The sequence below is a fragment of the Sphaeramia orbicularis genome, chromosome 12 (genome assembly GCF_902148855.1).
Source record: "Sphaeramia orbicularis chromosome 12, fSphaOr1.1, whole genome shotgun sequence".
Lineage (NCBI taxonomy): Eukaryota > Metazoa > Chordata > Actinopteri > Kurtiformes > Apogonidae > Sphaeramia > Sphaeramia orbicularis.
In genome coordinates this window covers 77,190,408-77,215,010 of record NC_043968.1, presented here as the reverse complement: position 1 = coordinate 77,215,010, position 24,603 = coordinate 77,190,408, and the positions used below count along the sequence as shown (strand labels likewise).

Below are 24,603 nucleotides of genomic sequence, written 5' to 3'. Positions count from 1 at the left end.
AAAATTCCACAGTCAAGGCTGTGGAACTCATTTTAGTTCATTTTCCACATACAGACCAATATGATCTACAGTAAAATAATAACAGCATAAAAACCTACAAAAAATAATGACTCCATATTTTCTTCTCGGTTTGATGTGAAAAAAATAATCTTACATTATGCCTATAGATAATGACAACTTCAAATTTTTGTCTTTGTTTTAGTGCAAAAAATAACATTAAATTATGAAAATGTTTACATTTATGAACCATCTTGTACCAATAAAATGTGAATAACTTGAACAAATATGAACAACCTGAAATGTCTAAAGAAAATTAAGCACAATTTTAACTATTTTCTGTGTTTAGTGTTTTTGTTGATCCAATCCATAATGCACATGTAGAAATGATAAGTTGAGGCATAACATTGTTAAAATTGCACTTATTTTTCTTAAGAAATTTCTGTTTTTTCAGGTTATTCACATCTTTTTTGTTTGGATAGTTTATAAAAGTAGGTATTTTCATAATTTAATGGGTTTTTTTGTACTAAAACAAAGACAAAAATTTGGAGTTGTCATTATTTATAGGTTAATATGTTATTATTTTACTGGTCCGGCCTCTTTGTGTCTAAAGATTGATATGAATATTTGTTTCTCAAAAATATTTCAGTACTTGATGCTCCAAGTCAGATGTTATCACCTTGACACTGAGTTTCATCTTCAGCAGAAGGGCTAGGGATAGTGTCACATTTTACTTAAGGTATTTATATAAATTTTAAGTTCCTTTGAAGTTCCTGGAAGTGACTTCAGTCGATCAAGATTTCCTATGCACTCCCAATGGAGTGCTACAAAAGGTGGAGCATCAAGTACTGAAATATTTTTGAGAAACAAATATTCATATCAGTCCTTAGACACAAACATTTCTTGTCTTGGTCAGTCACAAAATATCACTGCAAATAAAAGATATCAATGAATAACATAGATGAAGAGCAACACTAAACTGTTTTAGATGACTCATTGGACATATTGAGACATGGGTGAAAATTCTGGAAGAAATGTTCATATCAAAAGTTCTGGCCTGTTAACACCCAACGCATGTGACATTTTAGTTTCATGTCCAGTTATATAACAGATAATTATGCAATCTTCAGCATTCATTTCTCCATTTTATTCATAACTCATTGAAACATATGGTTTCTTTGCCAATATTTGTCCAACTGGATTACTTTTTGCAGGAGATGGAAGCTAACACACTGAGCTTTCTTGTTGTATATATATTTTAGCCAAATATATGGAGAACTGTGAAGAACAAACATTTATTGAGGTCATGATCATGTATTATGATACGGGTGTTTATTGTTTATACCGTGCCATACTTTACTCTAGTATATCTCTAGACACAATAAGGATAGATGCATGATTTAAAAAGTAAATGATTTGGCATACAGTTAGTTTTTATTTTGTGCTTTAAATGTTCAATTATCTAAAAAAAAAAAAAAAAAAAGAGGATTTAATGAGTTTTTGTAACAAATGGTAAAATTACAGATTTTCCGTTTAGCTAATTTGTATGTTTTACGGTACGTCAATAAAACTGTTGATAAGTCACAATGAGTCCCAGTTTTTTTTTTTACTGTTACCAGTTATATTTGTAATCTAGACATCCCAAGGAAGGATTGTGTGTGGGGGGGGGGTGCACGAGGGACCATCCTGGCCCCTGGCCTAAGATCTAATCAGGCTGAATGTGGCCCCTGAAAGAAAATGAGTTTGAGACCCCTGATCAAGATACTTTTTGTCATAATTCATGCATGAAAGGGTTAATAACCCCTTTAGTCCTATCCGCCCGCCTGTGGGCCGAAAAAATTATATTAATATTCATCTCTTATAAAAATATAATAAATCAGGACAATGGATGATTTTTTCAACTTCTGCTCAAAGTTTTAGACCCTCATGTTAATAAAAAGTACATCAAAAGTGTATTTTAGTGCAAACTTTAATGTTCAAACATGATTGTTAATCTTTGTGGGGTGAAATATACGCTATTAAAAATCTCCGACACGAACAACTGATTTATGCATATCATCGTCAATCCAGCCAAAAAAAAAAACACAGGCGAGGATAAAAAATTCTAATTTCTCTTTTAGTTTGTTACAGTTTACTCAGGCATAGTAACAGATACAATATTTTAGTCAATGGGAATAGATTCTGTGAGGTCTCTAAATGTCCATAGACACCAAGAACATCCATATGAACCTTATTATATTATTGTGGAGTAATTCTTCATTTACTTTGGGTATGTCTTTTTAGGCGTTTTTCCCCTGAAAATATGGTCAGGGTTAAACAGGCTAACGAAGACATAAAATAAAGTTAACCAAAAATGGGAAACAGTTGAGAACAAGAAAAGCACTTGGAGAGTGCAAACCTCCGCCAAGAGAGATCCCCCCCCCCCCCCCCCCCCGCCAGCGATCACCACTAAAATTAAATCACTTCTTCCTTGTGCCAGTATCAACATTTCCTCAAATTTTCATCCAAATCCGTCCATAACTTTTTGAGTTATCTTGCTAACAAACAAACAAACAAACAAACACGCACGCACACAAAGCAAAGTGATCACAATACCACAATACCAATCTAAATAAAAAAGTTCACAACAAACGAGCCCGTAAAGAGAAGTTTGCTTAACGCAGTGCATTAATGCGGACGTCTGCTCCAGAACAACCCAATGACACTGTGTCCTAACAAGCAGCACAGAAGACACATCAAAAGTTTGGAAGAGCGAGATATAGACGTTTTCATCTTCAAATTACCGTGCTCTGTGTTGGAAGTTCAGAGCCGCTCTCCGTCTTTGTTCTTACACACTGCAGATAAGATCTAGACATAGCTTGCATTTCTCAAATTGTCTTTCATGTGCGTCTCCCTCCCAGAGTCTTTCTGTCCAGTATCCAGCTGGAGAAACCTCTGTGATTAGAAAGCACTGGCATTGGATGTAGTGGCTGTGAGAGCGCAGACGGCAGAGACAGGCGCTCATTACAGATCAGACCTTTTAATGGATGCCTACTGACAGTCTGAACTCTCTCTGGTGTTTGCTAAAGAATGTCCTTGACTGTCACCACGCTGACAAATGAGGAAAAAACTCTGCTTTAAAGATCGGAGGGGAAAAGCCAGAGGGCATGTGTGAGCCTGTGTGTCTGTGAATGAACGCCCAACGTACTGTAGACATCAAGGAAACCCATAAAACATCAAAGAACCAAACACATAAATGTATATATTAAGTGCAGATATGTTGATAAAAAAGGGTTTGTTTTTTTTTGTTTCAGTCATACTGTGTGAATGCCATGGTAGCTGCTCCAGTAGATGGCAGCATCAGCCACAGATCTGAACCAGAGCGTGCATGATGATGGCCGGCGTTTGTGTAAATTAGCCTGAATCTCAAGGATACAGATGGCACTCAGTCTGTGTCTCTTGTGTTCTCTTGTACAAAGGAGAATAAAGGAGTACAGGGAGACATAACAGGAGTGCCTTTTTTGTGGCAATTCAAAGGTGGAGGTTGTCATTATGTCCTCTACTTAATATGAATATATCTAGTTAAAGCACATTGCATGCTCTTAGTAATTATCTAAAGAATGAAACAGTCTATGATCCTTAGCTGGTGCATAAACACAGCAATCAGTATCAATGGCAGTTTTCTAAGGTTCACTTACACTTAACCTACAGCTGAATATTACATTAAATTACCTTCATTGACAGGGAAAAGGAAAGAAGGCTTGATTTAAACTAAAAACATCCACTCATTTCACTGTTAGGCGAATAAGAGACAAAATTAAATGTATGACACTACAGTTGAAAGGGAACAGAGTTTTTGTGCTTAACCCTTTATCGGGCAAGTGATTATTTTTGGTCATTTCTGCACATATTACCAGACAGTGACATCAACAGTTCCAGTGAGGACAGTGAGTCAACCATCTGAGGTCTACCACTGTAAAAAAAAAATCTAACTCTGAACAAGTGTAGTTTTCAAAAATCTTTAATTAAGCAAAAAAAATTCTCAAATTCTGTTGGAGACTCAGTGGGAGAAATAACGGCAATCACTATCATATTTTTTTGGAGTTGTCCAGTGATCAAACCATTTTGGGAACAGCTGTGTGAACATTTAAATAACATTTTTACTGAAAAAATTCCTTGTAAATGTGAAGCCCTATACTTGGGAGATATTTCATGTGAAGACTGGAATCTGAAAGATAAAAAACTGTTGTTAAGGCTTTTGGCAGCAAGTAAAAAGACTATCACTAGAAAATGATTAAAGCCTGAAGCACTCACAACGGAAGAATGGATGGACATCGAACAGGACGTTTACATTCTGGAAAAGTTGACATTTTGTTTTAAGGGTCAAAAGGAATCTTTTTTCACTATTTGGTCAAAATGGACAAACTATGTTAAATTTGTAATGGATGTGAAATGTACATGCATATATAAAATTTTAAAATTTTATATGTGAAACATCTGTGTTTAGATTAATGTAAACATACACACCTTAAAATGTCTTATCTTATTGACGAAGTAGAGGAGCAAGCCCTCTCCTCCAGCCCACTTTTCTTTCTTTCTTTCTTTCTTTCTTTCTTTCTTTCTTTCTTTCTTTCTTTCTTTCATCTTATTTGTTCTATATATGACAAAAAATCTTGGACAAGCAGCATTTTCCCATTTGACGTGCAGAAATTGAATTGTATCCGTAAGGGAAGTTTTGTAATGAGTGCTCTTCCAAATAAACAAAGAATAATAATAATTAAAAAATCTCAAATTAATAAAAAAAAAAATCTTGAATTAAGCAAAAAAATGAATAAATAAATAAAAATTCTTGAATTAAGCAAAAAAAAAATCTTGAATTAACAAAAAATCTTGAATTAAGCAAAAAAAAAATCTTGAATTACACACAAACAATCTTGAATTAAGAAAAAAAAAAATCCTGAACTAAGCAAAAATAAATAAATCTCCCAATGGAACAAGTAAAAATTATCTTGGTAAGATTTCTTGAAATCAGATTTTCCAGATCTGTTGTCTATAAATCAGTTCTTATATCTCACTGAAAAGTTCCTCTTTAGGTGATTCTGTCTTATTTAAAGTGTGACGAGATATTTGGACTAGAAATGAGAAAAATACACTTGGTAAAATTTAGATTTTTGCAGTGCAGTTGAAAGGGAACAGAATTTTTATGCTTAACACTTTTTGAGTCTGCCTTGTGCATGAAATGTGCTCTATAAATAAAGTTGAATTGAATTGAATTGAACCGTAACTACAGTAGTTTAAAAATAGCTCAACTTTAACCTTCTCAGACCCAGCTATGGGTTTTCAGCGTTTCACAACTTAATACAAACAAAAAAAGAAAAGAAAACTGTCCACCACAAAGGACATTCCATAAAAATTTTAAAAACTGCCTCTGAAACTGAAAAAACTGTTGCATCATGATGTTTCCAATATAGGCACTTATTTAAAGGTGCGGGAGACTTTCGTGATGAATTTTTTTTATCAAATCTGTAAAACCTCAGTCATAGCCTAAGTATCACGAATCACGAATCTGCAGGGAGGTTCGCGCAGCCACCTGCAGCAGCAGCGGCAGCACAAGCCTCCATTTCCCACAAGGCACGTTGCGACAAAAAAATTCCGTAGATGCCCGAGTTACCTCCCAGCTCTGAAAGTAAACACATGGGGTTTGTTTATGGCACTTCGAAATTGTTCATCGTAATGCAAGAGATTCAGGTGAGTAATCACAGAAAGATTTACAGATTCATGATACTTAGGCTATGACTGAGGTTTTACAGATTTGATGAAAAATTCACCATGAAAGTCTCCCGCACCTTTAATAAAAAACAAAAAAAAAGCTTGTACTTGGCTGACATTTCCTGGGTCTTAGGAGGTTCACCTTAAAATGAGTCACCAGTGATGTTCAGGGTTAACTTTAGCGTTCACAACTAACAGAGACGTCCCATTTAAGAGGAATGCGCAGATATGTCGTCATAAACTGTACATGAGGCCTACCATCCTTCCTCCGGCTATGACACGAACAGAAACAGAGCAGTCAGCCAATGATGAAAGTCTGAAAATGTAATTTCCCTGCATTTCCTCTGACAAGCTTCCCTGCATTTATTTAACATATATCCCCTCAGTCGAACAATCTTCCATCCACGCTTTGATGATAAAGGCAGCAACCTGCTAAGTGAACGCATTAAAATGTATCACTTAGATTAATACATTCCTTTGAACATGAGCCATTGTTGGAAAGGGGGAAAAGTACAAGAAATGGAAATGAAAGGGATTATTGAACACTTCACTGTGTGTGAGGACCAGATTTACAGAGGGAGGTGAAACACAGCAGAGGGGGAGAGAAGGATGTTCAGAGCCGCACACTGGAAGAAACACAGCAGGAGGTTAAACTTGTGGGCCTGTGACGGCACCTAAAGACGACGGGAAAGCAAAAAGTCAGGGTGAAGTTCATGAGGAGCAACAGGGTCGAGGCCAACGTCAGCTCTGAGCAGAAAAGAGGAAGACTGGAGTGAAGCAACGAAGGGAAGAGGAAGGACAGAGCAGAAACCAAAAAAGGAAAAGTGAGGTCATGAATGTGTTAGGAAAAACAAACACAGCATTTTAAAACAGAACAATGGCAAACATGTATTAAACTAGTGATCAATACTGTTTGCGTCATTATTTCATTTTGGTAGAAAGGCTGTATTTATTTATTTATTTTAGTGCTGGGCAACGATTAAAATTTTTAATCGCGGTTAATCGAATGGATTTCTGCGATTAATCACGATTAATGGCATAGTTATGGGGTGGAGTTGCCGTCATCAACAGCGTGTATTGCCTTTAAGTGATATTTCAGACTGGAAGTACTCTGGTGATAAAAAATAATTCGGATTTCTGCGATTAATCACAATTAATGGCATAGTTATGGGGGGGAGTTGCCGTCATCAACAGCGTGTATTGCCTTTAAGTGATATTTCAGACTGGAAGTACTCTGGTGATAAAAAATAATTCGGATTTCTGCGATTAATCACAATTAATCGCATAGTTATGGGGGGGAGTTGCCGTCATCAACAGCGTGTATTGCCTTTAAGTGATATTTCTGAATGGAAGTACTCCGGTGATAAAAAAATGATTCAGATTTCTGCGATTAATCACGATTAATCGCATAGTTATGGGGGGGAGTTGCCGTCATCAACAGCGTGTATTGCCTTTAAGTGATATTTCAGACTGGAAGTACTCTGGTGATAAAAAATAATTCGGATTTCTGCGATTAATCACAATTAATCACATAGTTATGGGGGGGAGTTGCCGTCATCAACAGCGTGTATTGCCTTTAAGTGATATTTCTGAATGGAAGTACTCCGGTGATAAAAAAATGATTCAGATTTCTGCGATTAATCACGATTAATCGCATAGTTATGGGGGGGAGTTGCCGTCATCAACAGCGTGTATTGCCTTTAAGTGATATTTCAGACTAGAAGTACTCCGGTGATAAAAAAATAATTCAGATTTCTGCGATTAATCACGATTAATCAAGCCAAGCCAATCAGTGGTCTGCAGTGTTTACACGTCACATTTTAATATCTGTTCCCCAGTCTTGGAACCTCGGCGGAGGTGATACCAAAAAACTAGTACCGGGTACCAGATTCCAGGTCCTTTTTCATAATAGAAATGCAAAAAGGCTGAGTCGAGTCGAGACGAGTTGAGCCAATACCACTTAGTGGAAACGCGGCATTTGTCCCACTGTATGAATTTGGAAAGTGCAAAAACTATACTAAAGTTATTAAGCGTCAAAGGCATCCTAGTTGTTTACAGTAAAATAATAGTATAATAACCTATAAATAATGACTCCATAATCAAAATTTCACAATAAAAAGTATTGGTATCTGCAAAACTTATCGGATCAGAAGCAAAAAAATCCAGATCGGGACATCACTACTAGCTAGGTGTACTATTCTTTTCAAATGGGCGAACTCATCACCTCCAACACACGATCGATGGATCAGAGACAACATGATTAATATAACGTTAGAAAAAATGAGGTGCAATGTAAATAACTCTGTTTAACAATTTAACTAAATATGGGAGCCTGTTTTCCACTATGTGAATATGTTACCTGGTCTGAAACTGTGAGTACATTTGAGTTGTTTACATTGTGATTGACCTGTTTATTTATCTATTTTTCCTATAATGTACCAGAATGCACTGTCTTGACTGTCTTGTTATGCATGTTTTGTTTGTATTGCCCTTTTTTTGTTTGTTTGTTTATTATGTTCGGTGTTAGTCTTTGTATTACAAACACATTACTTGAAATTATAAGTGTCATATTCCTTAAATGTTGAAAAGTTCAATAAATAAAGTAAAAACAAAACAAAAAAAAGCTCCTACTATTTAACCACACTATGATTACTCATATTGAAATATTGTAAAATGAAATGGTACGTTCACAGCTGAAAACAAAGACAGACATGAGAATGAATGAAGAAATAACATGAAAAATAAATGATTAAGAAACAAAAAAAAAAACTCACATGAATTCCCCAAATCACTTTTGTCTTTTGGCTCAGATGACGTCTGATATAAGGAACCTTGAAGAGAGGAAAGGGTTGGATAACGGAGGGGGGAGAGGACGGGAGAAGACGGGAGAGGAGAGGGAAGAAGGAGGGATGATGAAAATCAAATTTAAACCAACAGAAAAACAAACTGAACAAATGAGACAGCAACAAAGTCATGAGTAGGAGCGATGACACAGCGAAGCCATATTTCTTGATTTGAATGGTCCTCTCCAGATCTGTGTACACGGGGTATGGAGATGGATGGGAGGAGAAGGGCAGCACGGAGGTTCAGCGGCAGAGGCCTGTGATCCATCACCTGGGCTGAGTGCCTCCGCAGCAGCAGGACTGATGCTGATAGAGTAGACTGGGAGCTCCAACACAGTCAATAATAGAATGGGGGGGGGGGGGGGGGGGGGGGGGACACACACATATGGCCTGAGGACCACAAACGGCCACCAAGGGGTCCAATGTGGTCCGCAGGATGAATTTAGTTCAGTGGTTCCAACCTTTTTTTGTCTTCTGACCCCATTTTAACATCACAAATTTCTGTCGACCCCAGACATTCAAAATGAAGACTTTTTTTTTTTTTTTTTTGCTAAAATTAATTACATTTTGATCCTGTACTAGTTTTCTTTACTATGTTTCAAATACAAGTTAATTTTGGAGGATATTTAGTCTATATAATGTACAGTCTACTCTCGTTAAACCGCCCGCCGTTATACCGCCATTTTCGCTCACCGCCGACCAAAACCATTGCACAAAAATCCCCAATGCATTATTCCATTAGCTACCGCCATTTCCGCCTATCGCCATCCGCCAGCCCAGTTCCATGCACAAACAACACTTATACCATTGATTTCCCGACCGTTATACCGCCAGCGCCGCGGCGGCGCGGCACCTCCGAGGTGCGCCGCGGAAACCGGCGTGGAAACCGGGTCGAAATGGCTCTTTGAGTGTTAAAGGTTGCCGATCCCTGCCTTACAACATAACAGAATCAAGATTTATTTAGAAACGCAATTAGAACGGGTTAGCGGAGGCAGCATAGACATCATATAGTAAAGACATGCACATTATGGACGCAACCCGTTGTAACACCATTTTCGCTATACCGCCAATTTGGCCGTGAACGGAAGTTGGCGGTATAACCAGAGTAGACTGTATATTATTCTGGACAGAGGCAGAAAAGCCAGGTGTAGATTACAGCACAAAGGGAGAATTTGATTTTCCTTGGTCAGGATCAAGGTTATTATCATTAACGAAAACTAACGAAATGACGAAAACTAGAATTGAAAAAAACATTTTCGTTAACTGAAATAAATAAAAACTGTAATTAAAAGAAAAAAACGCAAACTAACTGAAACTGTATCGTGTACTTACAAAAGTAACTAAAACGTATAAAAATTATGGATAAAATTCCCTTCGTTTTCGTCTTTGTCAATGTCGGATTGATACGAAATCGATTTATTTCGCTCTTGCAATTTTAGCTAGCAGCACCATATGTCACTTCATGGTCTGTCACTTCTCGTCACTTGTGGTTTAGAGTCGTCTTCTGGTCCCCACTCTACCTGGAAACATGGAGACTAAAGTTGGGAGAAAGCAGCAGAGTCGTGTCTGGGATTTATGTGAACACGACGGCGAAGAAGATAAAAGATATAAAAAAAACTAAAACTAAACTAAAAATAAGCATTTAGAAAATAACAAAAACTATTAAAAACTAGCAAACCTGCTCTGAAAACTAATTAAAACTAACTGAATTAGAGAAACTAAACTAAAAAGTTGAAACTAAATAAAACTAAAATATAATGAAAAATCCAAAACTATTATAACCTTCATCACGATATGTACAGTCAGTGTAGCTTAAATTTACAAGGCTGACAATTAATACTGAACAAACAAGAACTCAAACTATGAATTATGAAAGAGCTGCAGCATCTGAAACTGACCACAATGAACATTTGACAGATAAACAGAACCACAGTGTTTCAGTTTCAGACTCACAGTTTGTCTGTTATGGATTGGGATTAGCTCTGTCAACTCAACACAGATTTTTAATTAGTAAGTTTTTATTTTTTATCAATTACTAGAAATTTCAGGCGACCCCAATGTTGAAAAACACTGATTTAGGAAGTACAGAAATGACACTGAAGACATTAACAGTCAAAGGTGTCGAACTCGCTTTAGTTCAGGAGCCACATACAGACCAACGTGATCTGGAGTAAAATAATAACATAACAATCTATAATTAATAACAACTAGAAATGTTCTTCTTGTTTTAATGTTTTATACATTACATACATATATATATATAAAACATAATGAAAATCTAAATATGTAATAAATATGAACCTGAAAGAAAATTAAATGCAATTTTAACAAAATAATGCTTGTTTTTAAATGTTTTGTGCATTTTTAGATCTGTAAGTTGTGTTAATAATAAACTGATTCGTAATATTGTTGAAATTGTTTTTATTTTAGTTCTAAATTCCAAACAATATTGTGCCTTTCACCAAATGTTTGTGTAATACTGTGTGAAATGCACATGTATAAATGATAAGCTGAGACATAATATTGTTAAAATTGTACTTACTTAGTTTCTTCAACTTAGACACTTTTTTTTCTTGAAATTTTTTGTTTGTTTGTAAATGTAAATGTTTTCATAACTTAATGTTATTGCATTAAAATTGTTGTTATATTTATAGGTTATAATGCTATTATTCTACTGGTCCAGTCCACTTGAGATCAAATTGGGCTGAATGTGGAATCTGGAAGAAAATTAAGTGCAATTATAACAATATAATGCTTATTTTTAAATGTTTTGTGCATTTGTAGCTCCACTGCAATCTGTAAGTTGTGTTAATAATAAACTGATTCATAATATTGTTAAAACTGTTTTTATTTTAGTTCCAAATTCCAAACCATATTCTGCCTGTTACCAAATGTTTGTGTAACATTGTGTGTAATGCACATGTATAAATGAGAAGTTGAGGCATAATATTGTTAAAATTGTATTTATATAGTTTCTTGAGGTTATTCACTTTTTTTCCTCAAATTTTTTTTGTTTGTTTTTGTAAATGTAAATGTTTGCATAATTTAATGTTATTGCATTAAAACTGTTGTTAATATTTATAGGTTATAATGCTATTATTCTACTGGTCCAGCCCACTTGAGATCAAATTGGGCTGAATGTGGAATCTGGAAGAAAATTAAGTGCAATTTTAACAATATAATGGTTGTTTTTAAATGTTTTGTGCGTTTGTAGATCCACTGCGATTTGAAGTTGTGTTAATAATAAAATGATTCATAATATTGTTAAAACTGTTCTTATTTTAGTTCCAAATTCCAAACCATATTCTACCTGTTACCAAATGTTTGTGTAACATTGTGTGTTATGCACATGTATAAATGAGAAACTGAGGCATAATATTATTAAAATTGCACCTATTTAGTTTCTTGAGGTTATTCACTTTTTCTGAAATTTTTCGTTTGTTTGTTTAATGTTATTGGATTAAAACTGTTGTTAATATTTATAGGTTATAATGTTATTATTTTACTGGTCCGGCCCACTTGAGATCAAATTGGGCTGAAAGTGAAACCTGGAAGAAAATGAGTTTGACAGCCCTGGAATAGAACCGACAACCTTGTGTCTAGAGAGGGGATGGACAGAGTAATGCACAGGAAGAAAGGAAGGATTATGTAAGGAAGATGTGGTGTGAAAGACAGCTGAAGACAGAGATTTGGTAATTTACAGGAGAATGTTGAACGTATGTGATCAGATGCAGTCCGTCATGTGAAGTGGACAGTCCTGGTCCGTATCATGTCCACACTCCCTGGAACATAAACATCTACACAAACAATGAAGTTCTTATTGGAGAAGGAGAACGTTGCACAAAGACAAGCAGACTGACAGAAAAATCAATGGCCTGATAGATGGGGCTGGTGTGTACATGTAATCAGGCAGCAGGAGGGCAGGCTGGGGCAGTGGGAGGGGCAGTGGGAGGGGCCTGTCGGGGTCAGTCCAGCTGATGGCCTGTTTGATCCCATCCTGTGGACTCTGTCAGACTGAGTCCACCTAAGGCTCCATTAGGGATGTAACGATTACCGGTATAACGATAAACCGTGGTGAGATTGCCGACGGTTAATATTACCGTTTAAATTCTAATTATCATGATAACCGTGTTTGATTACCGCACTTTTAGGGGAGAAAACACCTATGTAAAGATATGCTTTTATGTCAAATATTTGAGTATAGTTTTAATTTATTACAATTTTAATTTTATATACCTAATATTTGGAACTAATATTCACTTTTAAAGTCTTTGAAAAGGTTCGTGAAGCATCTTTGTGTTATTTATACAATAAATTATATACATTTTTCAAATCGGATTTTATGTATTTTTTGTGTTTTCTGGCCTTTTGTGTTGATATAGTAGTAGGGCTGGGCGATATGGCCAAAAAATAAAATCTCGATTTTTTTGGTCATCTTGGACGATTACGATTTTAATCGATTTTAATCCATCGTGCCCCTGACTTATCATATGGCACGGCACAAGAAAATGATGCGGCTAAAGTTTGTTGTTTCTTTGCTGCGTGTTTGCCATGGCTAGTGCTAGCTACGCCGCACTCCCGCAGCTACGAGCACTCCTCCCATTCTTTAGGGTGTCTCTGCCGGAGGTGCTGAAAGAGGTTAGTTGTGCTGCTACTCTTCGTTTTCACCTTACTTCTGCAAACCTTGCACACGACTGTAGTTTGCTCTGCGTCGGTCTTGTCAAATCCGAACCATTTCCATATAATCGACGTAACATGAGTCCCTTTTCTAGCTACCAACTCTTCGGCTTGTGTTGTGTCCGCCATGGCGGGGGCGTGATTGTTTTGGCGGAAAGGCGTAAGAGGCGGAACCAAACGCCAGTGCTCAAGTCATGAAAGGCAGGAGACGAATCTGTATAGTTATTTATTTAAGCTCGCCTCGATTTTGCGATTTTGCATTTTTTCAAATCGTCTATTTTTAAAAAGGTGAATTAATCGAATTAATTCGATTTATCGCCCAGCCCTATATAGTAGGTTAAAGTGAAAAAAATACTAGGCAGATGATATAGATGAAGTTGTGCTGGATAAAAAGATACCAAGCATGGGTATAGTAAACATTTGTTTATATAGAATATAAAGGCAAAATCAAAAGGACTGAAAAACGGACAAAATAGGCTCAGACTACAAAGGGTTAATACTTAATAATAATAATAATAATACATCAGTTTTATATAGCGCTTTTCTAAGTACTCAAAGACGCTTTACAATAAACAACCAAGGGACAAACATACATCCAACGAGTAAACAGATACGAAATTAATACTAAATGGTAATCGAAGAACAAATACAGAGACAAATACTGACAAAAGAAAAACACACAAAAGAAGGTAGGTGAGAGTGGAGGAGGTTGAACGGGCGGTCAGTTTTCGAATGATGATTTGAAGAGGTGGGATTTGAGTTGGCTTTTGAATGAGGTGAGTGTGTCGGAGTTCCGGATGTGAATGGGTAGAGAATTCCAGAGGATGGGGGCGGCGATGGTAAAAGCCCTGTCACCCAAGGTGAGAAACTTAGTCTTGGTGATGGGGGTGAGAAGGTTAGCATCTGCAGAGCGGAGGCGGTGAGGAGGGGAGTGGCGGTGAAGTAAATCAATCAGGTAAGCGTACTTGAATGTTTCTGCCAAGAGAAAGTCCATTGTGCCAATTATTTTGTTTGTTTCTTTGTTTTTTTAAACACAACTTGGTTAAATTATTTCAGTGTGTGTATCAGTACTTCTTGAACATTTTGAGCACAGTTTCAACAATACCGCGATAATAATGATAACCATGATAATTTTGGTCACAATAACCGTGGTATGAAATTTTCATGTCGTTCAATCTCTAGACTCCTTTCAGTGGGTGGACTCCAAAGCAGACCTCAGACCCCCAGACTACAGCAGCAGCTCTTCACTGACACTACAGAGGTAGAGGAAAAAAGCAGCTCAGAGAACAGGAAACCACAGAGCCTGTTTACATGACCATAAATATCTCATAACTGGGAGTAATCCGATTATTGCTGTAATCAGATGTGATGTGTTTACATTCATTTCAGAAATGCGATAATGGAAAAACCCTGGTTTACATGTTTCAGTCCATTATTGGATTTCTTTCAGAGTATGTACGTATGTTATGATGTAAGACGTACACTTCCTGTGTCGGCGTTAACTGTCCTAATGTGGGAGGAGCTAATAAGAATATAAAACAGGTCACATGTTGCTGCTACCCTTCATTTCGTTTCATTGTTTGATTGTTTACATTTTTCCTTTGGCTCACAGTGTCGCTGTGTAACTTCAGTTTTGTTTTTTGTTTTTTTTAACTTAATTTTTATTAAATTTTCTCTTTTTTCCCAGTACAGTACAATTATACATTCAAGTATAATTCAATTAATTTCTTTTCCCATTACACAGCTGCAAATATATTCTCATACACCTCCACAAGCACATATGATGAAATTTGAGAAAGCAATAACAATTATAGCAAACAATGTTCACTCCAAAAAATAAAAAAAATAAAAATAAAAAATAAAAAAGGCTGTAGATATAAATCTTCGTCAGAGGTAGAAAGACAGCACCTTGATAACATGGAGTATTCTTGCATCACCAGTAAATATTATTGCAGTAGTAAAGGTAACATAGGTTCCCATCTTTTAGTAAATATGGTTTTCTGAGGCCTGAGCAAGTATGTGATCTGCTCCATCTGGTAAATATCCCAAACTTTTTGAATCCATGTATTATGTGAGGGAGGTTCTGGTTTCATCCAACTGATGGTTATAGACTTTAATAATATATTCAAAAGGTATTTATCTGCTTTTCTATCCAGACCTTCAGGTATTACTCCCAAAACTGCCACTGTGAAGCTTTGTGGGATGTTCATTTTAAAAACCCCCTTCAGGGCATTGAACACCTCCCTCCAAAACACACTTAACTTAGGACAAAGCCAAAATATGTGAGTGTGATTAGCTCTATGGGCTCCGCAGTTCCTCTAGCATGAACTGGGATGTTGGGGATCCATCTTAGACACTATTTCTGGTGTTCTGAAATATCTAGTGATTATTTTCCATTTGAATTCCCTCCATGTATTAGAATTCGTAACCGGATGTGCCTCTGTACATACATCGCGCCAGACATCCTCAGATATGTCCACGTTCGCCTCTGCTTCCGTAACTTCAGTTTTTGTAGATTTTTTTTTTTACCTCTGCCAAGGAGGTTATGTTTTCATTGGGGTTTGTCTGTTTGTTTGTTTGTCTGTTAGCAAGATAACTCAAAAAGCTATAGATGGATTTTGATGAAATTTTCAGGAAATGTTGATACTGGCACAAGGAACAAATGTTTAATTTTGGTGGTGATGGGGGGGGACAGACTGATCAGCCTTGGTGGAGGTCTGGCTCTCCAAGTGCTTTTCAAGTTTACACATGTGCAGATGGAAAAAAAACAAAAACAAAAAAAACAACTCAGTTTAACCTGTATACATGTGTGAAGACATTGGAGTTTTGGGGAGAAATCTAGGTGTGTGAATCCAATTTCGACTTAATCAGATTACTGCCGATCAGATTATCCTGTTTACATGATCAACTAGAAAAGCACTCGGAGAGCGCAGACCTTCGCCAAGGCAGATCACCCACCCACCCCCACCCCTAATGTAATCATTTGTTCCTTGTGTCAGTATCAACATTTCCTGAGAATTTAATGAAAATCCGTCCATAACTTTTTGAGTTATCTTGCTAACAAACAAATAAACGGACAAACCCCAATGAAAACATAACCTCCGGCGTTACACTTGCCGGAGGTAATAATAATCTAACTAATTTTTATTGTGTAACATCTATGTGTTTTATATTGTTTGGACTTTGTGTGGCTGCTACTTTGGCTAGGTCTCCCTTGCAAAACAGATTTCTGATCTTAGTGGGACTTCCTGGTTAAAATATAAAAATAAATATAATATAAAAATAAAAAATAAATATGTCCCTCTTGTTCATATTCCTGGTGTCTTTTGATATATACAGGGTGGGGAAGCAAAATTTACAATGAACATCTAGTTGTTTTTTCTCAGCAGGCACTACGTCAACTGTTTTGAAACCAAACATATATTGATGTCATAATCATACCTAACACTATTATCCATACCTTTTCAGAAACTTTTGCCCATATGAGTAATCAGGAAAGCAAACGTCAAAGAGTGTGTGATTTGCTGAATGCACTCGTCACACCAAAGGAGATTTCAAAAATAGTTGGAGTGTCCATAAAGTCTGTTTATAATGGAAAGAAGAGAATGACTATGAGCAAAACTATTACGACAAAGTCTGGAAGATACTATTAAAGAAGAATGGGAGAAGTTGTCACCCGAATATTTGAGGAACACTTGCACAAGTTTCAGGAAGCGCGTGAAGGCAGTTATTGAGAAAGAAGGAGGACACATAGAATAAAAACATTTTCTATTTTGTACATTTTCTTGTGGCAAATAAATTCTCATGACTTTCAATAAACTAATTGGTCATACACTGTCTTTCAATCCCTGCCTCAAAATATTGTAAATTTTGCTTCCCCACCCTGTATATATATATATATATATATATATATATATATATAAATTTACAGGTTTATGTTTATCTCAAGTTGGGGGTGTATATACAGATGTACATGGGTAATTGTATATTTTTTATGTGTGGATGTATATACAGGTGGGGAAATATGTATATGGTTATCAAGTATAGAAGTGTATGTGTTTTGTTTTACCTTGTAAAACTCAATAAAGAATATTAAAAAAAAAGAACAGAGAAGAAAACCCATAAATAAAAATACACATGAAAAAACAAAGAACTCACATTCTTCTTTACTTTAATGTCAGTCCAAATAAGCACACTACTACCAAAAATGATTTCTTTGTAAATTGTCATCTGCAAAAATGTCTTAAATTGCAAAGTAAACATCAGTGTGTTTTACAGTAAACTGGTGCAACATGACTGTCTGTCGTGTTTCATAGCAATAAATCATTTGCCCTTGTTGGTGCATGAGTTCCCCTTTCTCTGGATCAATATGTCAAAAAAAAAAAAAGTCACATCTGAGAGGAGGGTCACCAAAGGCCTGGAAAACAACATCAGAATCAAGGAAGCCAGACCACCGAGGGGGTGCGGAACACCGACTCAGACGGGTCAGCGTCATTGAACTGTGAAACTCTACTCGTGTTAGAGTTGGGAAGTTCCATCTCAACAGACAAAGTGCAGCCTCTCCAGATCAATCTGTAGGTGCTTAACTTTGTTAAATCCAACCCCGAAACTCCCCGACAGGCTAAATGTGATAAACAAGCTTCAAAGTAAATTATAACACAACCCTTCCCTTTTTGACTCAGACCAGTCGTGTTTTTACGGTGCACAGCGATGGAGCCGGAATATCAGGAGTTCTACATCCAGCTCTGCTTATATTGAATTCCTTCGCCAAACTTCAGTGATGGATTGCAACTGAAATGATTTAAATAAATTCAAACAACAGAAAATAAGATCAAGCTGCAACGGAATCCACTGACACGTGTTTGCTCAGAAGTCAGCTGTGCACTGAAGGGAGCAGATCAGCGGTCCAAGGTGAGTTCAGATTGCACACAACTTCCATTCCCAATCATATTTGCCATAATGTGAGCTTTTAGATAATGGGCCATTCTCCTAAATGCTAGTGGAAATGGTCATTAGCATTGACATAAGTGGCTTCACCCTCTTAGCTTCCAAAAAAATCAATTCCTGAAATGATCCTAAATCTATATCATTACAGCTTTATATTTTCTGCAAACTGCCCATCAATCTACTGAGAACTAATGCTTTGGAGATGCGTTGGCTGCGTTGAAAAAGAGTGGACGAGTGCGGGATGATCTTAAGGCCGTGCTGCGTCAAATTAGAAAAAAAAAACATTCGATAGAAAAGACTTCTAAGAGCAAGCCTGTCTCAGCCCTTTCATAGATTACAGCCGGATGTTTCTGGACACGAAAGACGTATGCCCTTGGTTATAAAATCAACTAATGTATTCGTCTGACGCTAACATTCACTGAACAGTCCCAGTCATAGTTTCCCCAGTCCTCAGTCTGCACACTGCAAAAAAGGCCTGTGCAAATAGAAGAAAATTAAAGTCATTATTGGGTTAAAATGTCTTACTTCAAGTAAAATTATCTGCCAGTGCAGAAAGAAAATTACGTTTATCAAATTTTCTTGAAATAAGAAAATGTCTAAGGATTATAGAATACCAACATACTTATTTTAAGCAGAAAATACTTGTTTCAAGTCTTCATAGTAAGACTTTTCATATGAAAATGTAATGACTCATTAGATATGTTAAGGCAAAACTGCATAAAACAAGTACAAATGTGTTGAGGGTAAACAGTTCCTCTACACTCATCCCCCAACAATTGAGCTGGTTTTGTTATAAATTTTGATTAAAATTAGTTGTAATATCTCAGTGGGGTAGAACAAGATGAAAACAAGTCAAATAATCAGAACAAGATTAAGTCTCAATAAATAAAAAATCTAAAAAAAAAAAAAAAAGATCTTTCAAGGTAAATATTCCACCTTCAGGTCAGTTTATCTAAGGCAGATATTCCGTTTTTGCAGTGTGATGTTTCTGTCCACAAAAGACGTATGCCCTTGGTTATAGAATTAACTAATGTATTCGTCTGACGCTAACATTCACTGAACAGTCCCAGTCATAGTTTCCCCAGTCCTCAGTCTGCACACTGCACAAAAGAACTGTACAAATAGAAGAAAATTAAAGTCATTATTGGGTTAAAATGTCTTATTTCAAGTAAAATTATCTGCAGTGCAAAAAGAAAATTGCATTTATCAAGTTTTCTGAAAATAAGACCATATTTTCCAAGGATTATAGAATGATAACATTCTTATTTTAAGCAGAAAATACTTGTTTCAAGTCTTCATAGTAAGACTTTTCATATGGTCTTATGAAAATGCAATGACTCAATAGATATGTTTAAGCAAAACAAGTAAAACAAGTAAAACTGTGTTGAGGGTAAACAGTTCCTCCATACTCATCCTCAACAATGGAGCTGGTTTTTATTATAAATATTGATAAAAAAAATTAGTTGTAATATCTCAGTGGGGTAGAACAAGATGAAAACAAGTCAAACTAGAAAAGCACTCGGAGAGCGCAGACCTCCGCCAAGGCTGATCAGTGGCCCCCCCCGTGGGCCCCCCCACGCCAAGGAGGTTATGTTTTTGCCAGGGTTTGTTTGTTTGTTTGTTTGTCTCTGTCTGTTTGTCTGTCCGTTAGTGTGCAACATAACTCAAAAGGTTATGGACAGATTTTGATGAAATTTTCAGGGTTTGTTGGAAATGGGCCCCCCCCACCCCCGATCACCACCAAAATTTAATCATTTCTTCCTTATCCCATTTCCAACAAACCCTGAAAATTTCATCAAAATCTGTCCATAACGTTTTGAGTTATGTTGCACACTAACGGACAGACAAACAAACAAACAGACAGACAAACAAACAAACCCAGGCAAAAACATAACCTCCTTGGCGGAGGTAATTATCTGCCAGTGCAGAAAGAAAATTACACTTACCAAGTTTTCTTAAAATAAGACCATATTTTCTAAGGATTATAGAATGATAACATTCTTATTTTAAGCAGAAAATACTTGTTTCAAGTCTTCATAATAAGACTTTTCATATGGTCTTATGAAAATGTAATGACTCAATAGATATGTTTAAGCAAAACTACATAAAAGAGGTAAAACTGTGTTGAGGGTAAACAGTTCCTCCATACTCATCCTCAACAATGGAGCTGGTTTTATTATAAATATTAATTAAAAAAAAAAAATGTTGTAATATCTCAGTGGGGTAGAACAAGATGACAACAAGTCAAATAATCTGAACAAGATAATAATAATAATAATAATAATAATAATAATAATAATAATAATAATAATACATTTTATTACCTCTGCCAAGTGAAACAGCAGAGGTTATGCTTTCATCAGGGTTTGTCTGTCCATTTGTCTGTGTGCAAGATGACTCAAAAAGTTATGAACGGATTTGGATGAAATTTTCAGGAAATGTTGATTCTGGCACAAGGAAACAATTATTAAATTTTGGTGGTGATGTGGTGGTGGTGGTGGTGGGGGGGACTGATCTGCCTTGGTGGAGGTCTGCGCTCTCCAAGAGTTTTTCTAGTTTATTTATGTATAAAAAAAAAAAAAAATCAACATAAACTTAAGTTATGAAGCAACACCGTGAGCCAAAGGAAAAATGTAAACAAACAACGAAACGAAATGAAGGATAGCAGTAACATGTGACCTGTTTTGTATTCTTATTAGCTCCTCCCACATTAGGACAGTTAACGCCGACACAGGAAGTGTACGTCTTACACTACTTTTATCTAAAAACCTCAAAGTGCTACAGGCAGGGTTCAATAAATACGTTTACAAGCGAAGTTGAAAAAATTAAAAATAGAAATAGACTAAGTCTCAATAAATAAAATATCTAAAAAAAAAACAGATCTTTCAAGGTAAATATTCCACATTCAGGTCAGTTTATCTCAGGCAGATATTCCTTTTTTGCAGTGTGATGTTTCTGTAAATGAAAGACGTACGCCCTTGGTTATAAAATTAACTAATATATTCGTCTGACGCTAACATTCACTGAACAGTCCCAGTCATAGTTTCCCCAGTCCTCAGTCTGCATGGACATGTTGGACCTGCAGTGTGTTTACTTTGGAGGGAAACGTGCAGGGTCATTACCCAGCTGTGTCTAAAGACGCATACTGACCACCGGTGTGATGTCAAGCAGAACCTATAGTACATGATGTGGACAGCGTGCTGCAGGTAGTGTTTTACAGCCAAGCCTCTGATCAGCTGCATCACCTGACGGCCCAGCTGGATTAAATTCAACTCATCCAGCAGCTCAGCCTCTGTTCTATTATTAGTGTCACAATCACCATCTGTAGTGAATTACACACACCGTGGACGCATCTGGGACTGTGTGTGAGTCGGACACCCTCAAGCACATTTATTGGAGACCGTGTTTATTAAAGAAAACATCGTTAGTGTGCAGCCGCCTCCCAGTTCCGCTCCAATAATCCTTTCTTTTTTTTTTTTTTTTTTTACAATAAAGGTTAAAGACTGCTTTAGACAACATCAACATAACAAGTACCAAGCGGCGTCTTAACACCGCACTCACACACGGATCATAGTAATTGAAGCATGATTCTGATCTGTGAATATATTTCAGGACAGAAGGAGCTGGTTTGGTGGATCAACTGAACTACATGACTTTCTTAACCCATAAAGACCCAGAGCTACTTTTGTGGCACTTCCCAAATTAATTTTTCTCCATATGTAACTTTTTTTTTAAGTGATTTATCACCAATCATTACAAAATTCTCCTCTGGATTTTGTGTTTCTTCAGTGAAAATCTTTTTTTTTTTCTATATTTAATTCACAGAACATGTAGATGTTCATAAAAGCTCAGATTAAAGCTGAAGGTTATTTTATCACAAACAGAGAAAACTGAAGAAAAGTGAGTTTTTCAGTCAGCGTAAGAACAAGTGTGTCTGTCCACTGTCATTGATCCAACTCCATGAGTTTAATATTTTTTCTTCAATTTCATTCAGTTTGAGGCGTATTTTGTTCATGTTGTTTATTATTTTTGTCCATTTGTTATTCATTTTGTTCATTTTATTGATCACTTTATCTGTTTTCTTGCTCATTTTGGGTTTTTTTTTTTAACATAATTTCAATTTTTTGCAGATTTTTTCGTGTGCCTTGTTATTTTAATTTTTTGTTCATTTTATGTATTATTTAATATATATATATATATAATCAATAACCCAGTGTGTCCATCCACTGTCACTGATCCAGCTCCATGGGTTCATTATTTTTTCTTCAATTTCATTCAGTTTGAGACTTATTTTGTTCATGTTGTGTATTATTTTTGTCCATGTGTTATTCATTTTGTTAATTTTATTGATCACTTAATCTCTTTCCTTGCTTATTTTGTTCTTTTTTTGAACATAATTTCAATTTTTTGCGTATTTTTTTCACGTGTCTTGTTACTTTAGTAAATTTTTTGTTCATTTTATTTATTATTTAATATATATAATCATACCTTTATACCTGCTGTGACTGCATTAACCCATAAAGACCCAGTGCTATGCTGATGGAAGGTTCCTAAATGCATTTTTCTTTGTATTTAACCTTTTTTATGTCATTTATCACCATTTATTATGATATTATCCTCTGTATTTTGTGTTTTTTCAGTGAAAATCAAGTATTTTCCTGTATCTAATTTACTCATTATGTAGATGATCTCAGTGGTGCAGCGGTCCCTGGAGAAGTGGGGATAATCTCAATTTTTGCCTTTTTTTTTGCAAAGTAGTCCAGAAAAACACCCTGTTTTAGAAACAGTGACATGTCAGACTACTCTATTTAGTTTACCCAAAAATCCATCAGTAGTATTTGTTTACTATTATAAAATTATCATGACTTGACCAGGAGCAATTTGTAGGTTTTACTGGACACACAAGCAGCTGCAGGAATGGAAATGGATTCAACAGGAGGAAAACACAGGATAACGCTAGCCTTTCATAACATTAGCCTTTCATAACGATAGCCTTTCATATCGTTAGCCTTTCATAATGTTAGCCTTTCATAACATGAGTCTTTCAGAACCTTAGCCTTTCAGACCATTAGCCTTCACAACATTAATCTTTCATAGCATTAGCACTTCATAACGCTAGCCTTTCAGAATGTTAGCCTTTCAGAACATTAGCCTTTCAGACCATTGGCCTTCATAACGTTAACCTTTCAGAATGTTAGCCTTTCAAACATTAGTCTTCATAACGTTAACCTTTCATATCATTAACCTTTCATATCGTTAACCTTTCATATTGTTAACCTTTCATAACGTTAGCTTTCATAACATGAACCCTTCATAATGTTAACCTTTCATAACATTAGCCTTTGTTAACATCATCCTTTCATATCATTAGCCTTTCATAATTTTAGCCTTTCATAACGTTAGCCTTCATAACGTTAACCTTTCATAACGTTAGTCTTTCATATCGTTAGCCTTTAGGAATGTTAGCATTCATAACATTAACCTTTCATAACGTTAGCCTTTCATAACATTTGCCTTCATAACGTTAACCTTTCATAATGTTAGCCTTTCAGAACGTTAGCCTACTCACACAGTTTAACTATTGGGACAAAATCTCTTCTCCTCTAAATGTGCAGTCATATGGCCAGTAGTTTAAAATAATGACTCATCTAGAAACCACCTTAAAACGTAGGCTACCTCAGATTTACTCCATGAAAGTAGGTTCTCTCGGCCAGTTAGCATTATTTTTCTTGGCATAACCCATCCTACTCTGCCTCTGATTGGCTCATTATTCCTCATGCCTAAAGTTAACCAATCTAATCAGTGAAGGCAACGAGTATTAGCCAATTAGAGGCAGAATAGGGCGGGTCATGGCTTCACCATCCTAGAGGAAAAATGGGCTATTTGGCTCAGATACGACTGAATGGTGAACATCAGGGGGTATACGCAATGCTGACTGAAAAATAAGTAGGTGTACTCCGTATACTGCTGTATACCCTGGACTACAGCACTGGATGTTCATAAAAGCTCAGATTAAAGTTGAGGGTTATTATATTGGTGTGGCCCACTTCAGATGATACTGGGAGGATGTGGCCCCTGAACTAAAATGAGTCTGACACCCGTGGGCTTGGGGGCATAGGGGCATATCTAAATTGAGGTTCCATAGAAATAACTGGGTCAGGTTGTACAGGACAATCCACTCTATCATATGAAACTGACAGAAATATGGAGCTTAACAGCAGATCTGAAACACTGAGTCTGGACCCACTGCCTCCACATGCACCTAAACCTCTGGGTGTGTTTGGAGGGGGAGGGGGGTAATGTGATCAAACTGATGAATAATGTTATGGGACCAGAACTCTTCATATCATGAAAAGATTCGGGAAGTTTCCCCCAACGGACCAATCTTAGA

The 24,603-nt window shown here is 36.3% G+C and overlaps 1 protein-coding gene across 1 annotated transcript in view; it reads right to left on the bottom strand.

The window, feature by feature from the left end:
* The window catches only part of unc5cb (unc-5 netrin receptor Cb), a 419,315-nt gene that overhangs the window by 48,227 nt on the left and 346,485 nt on the right, over nucleotides 1-24,603 (bottom strand). Inside the window, exon 8 of the mRNA XM_030151091.1 lies at nucleotides 8,520-8,576. Coding sequence (XP_030006951.1) covers nucleotides 8,520-8,576 — 57 coding nt within the window. The remainder of the gene's footprint in view (nucleotides 1-8,519; nucleotides 8,577-24,603) is intronic.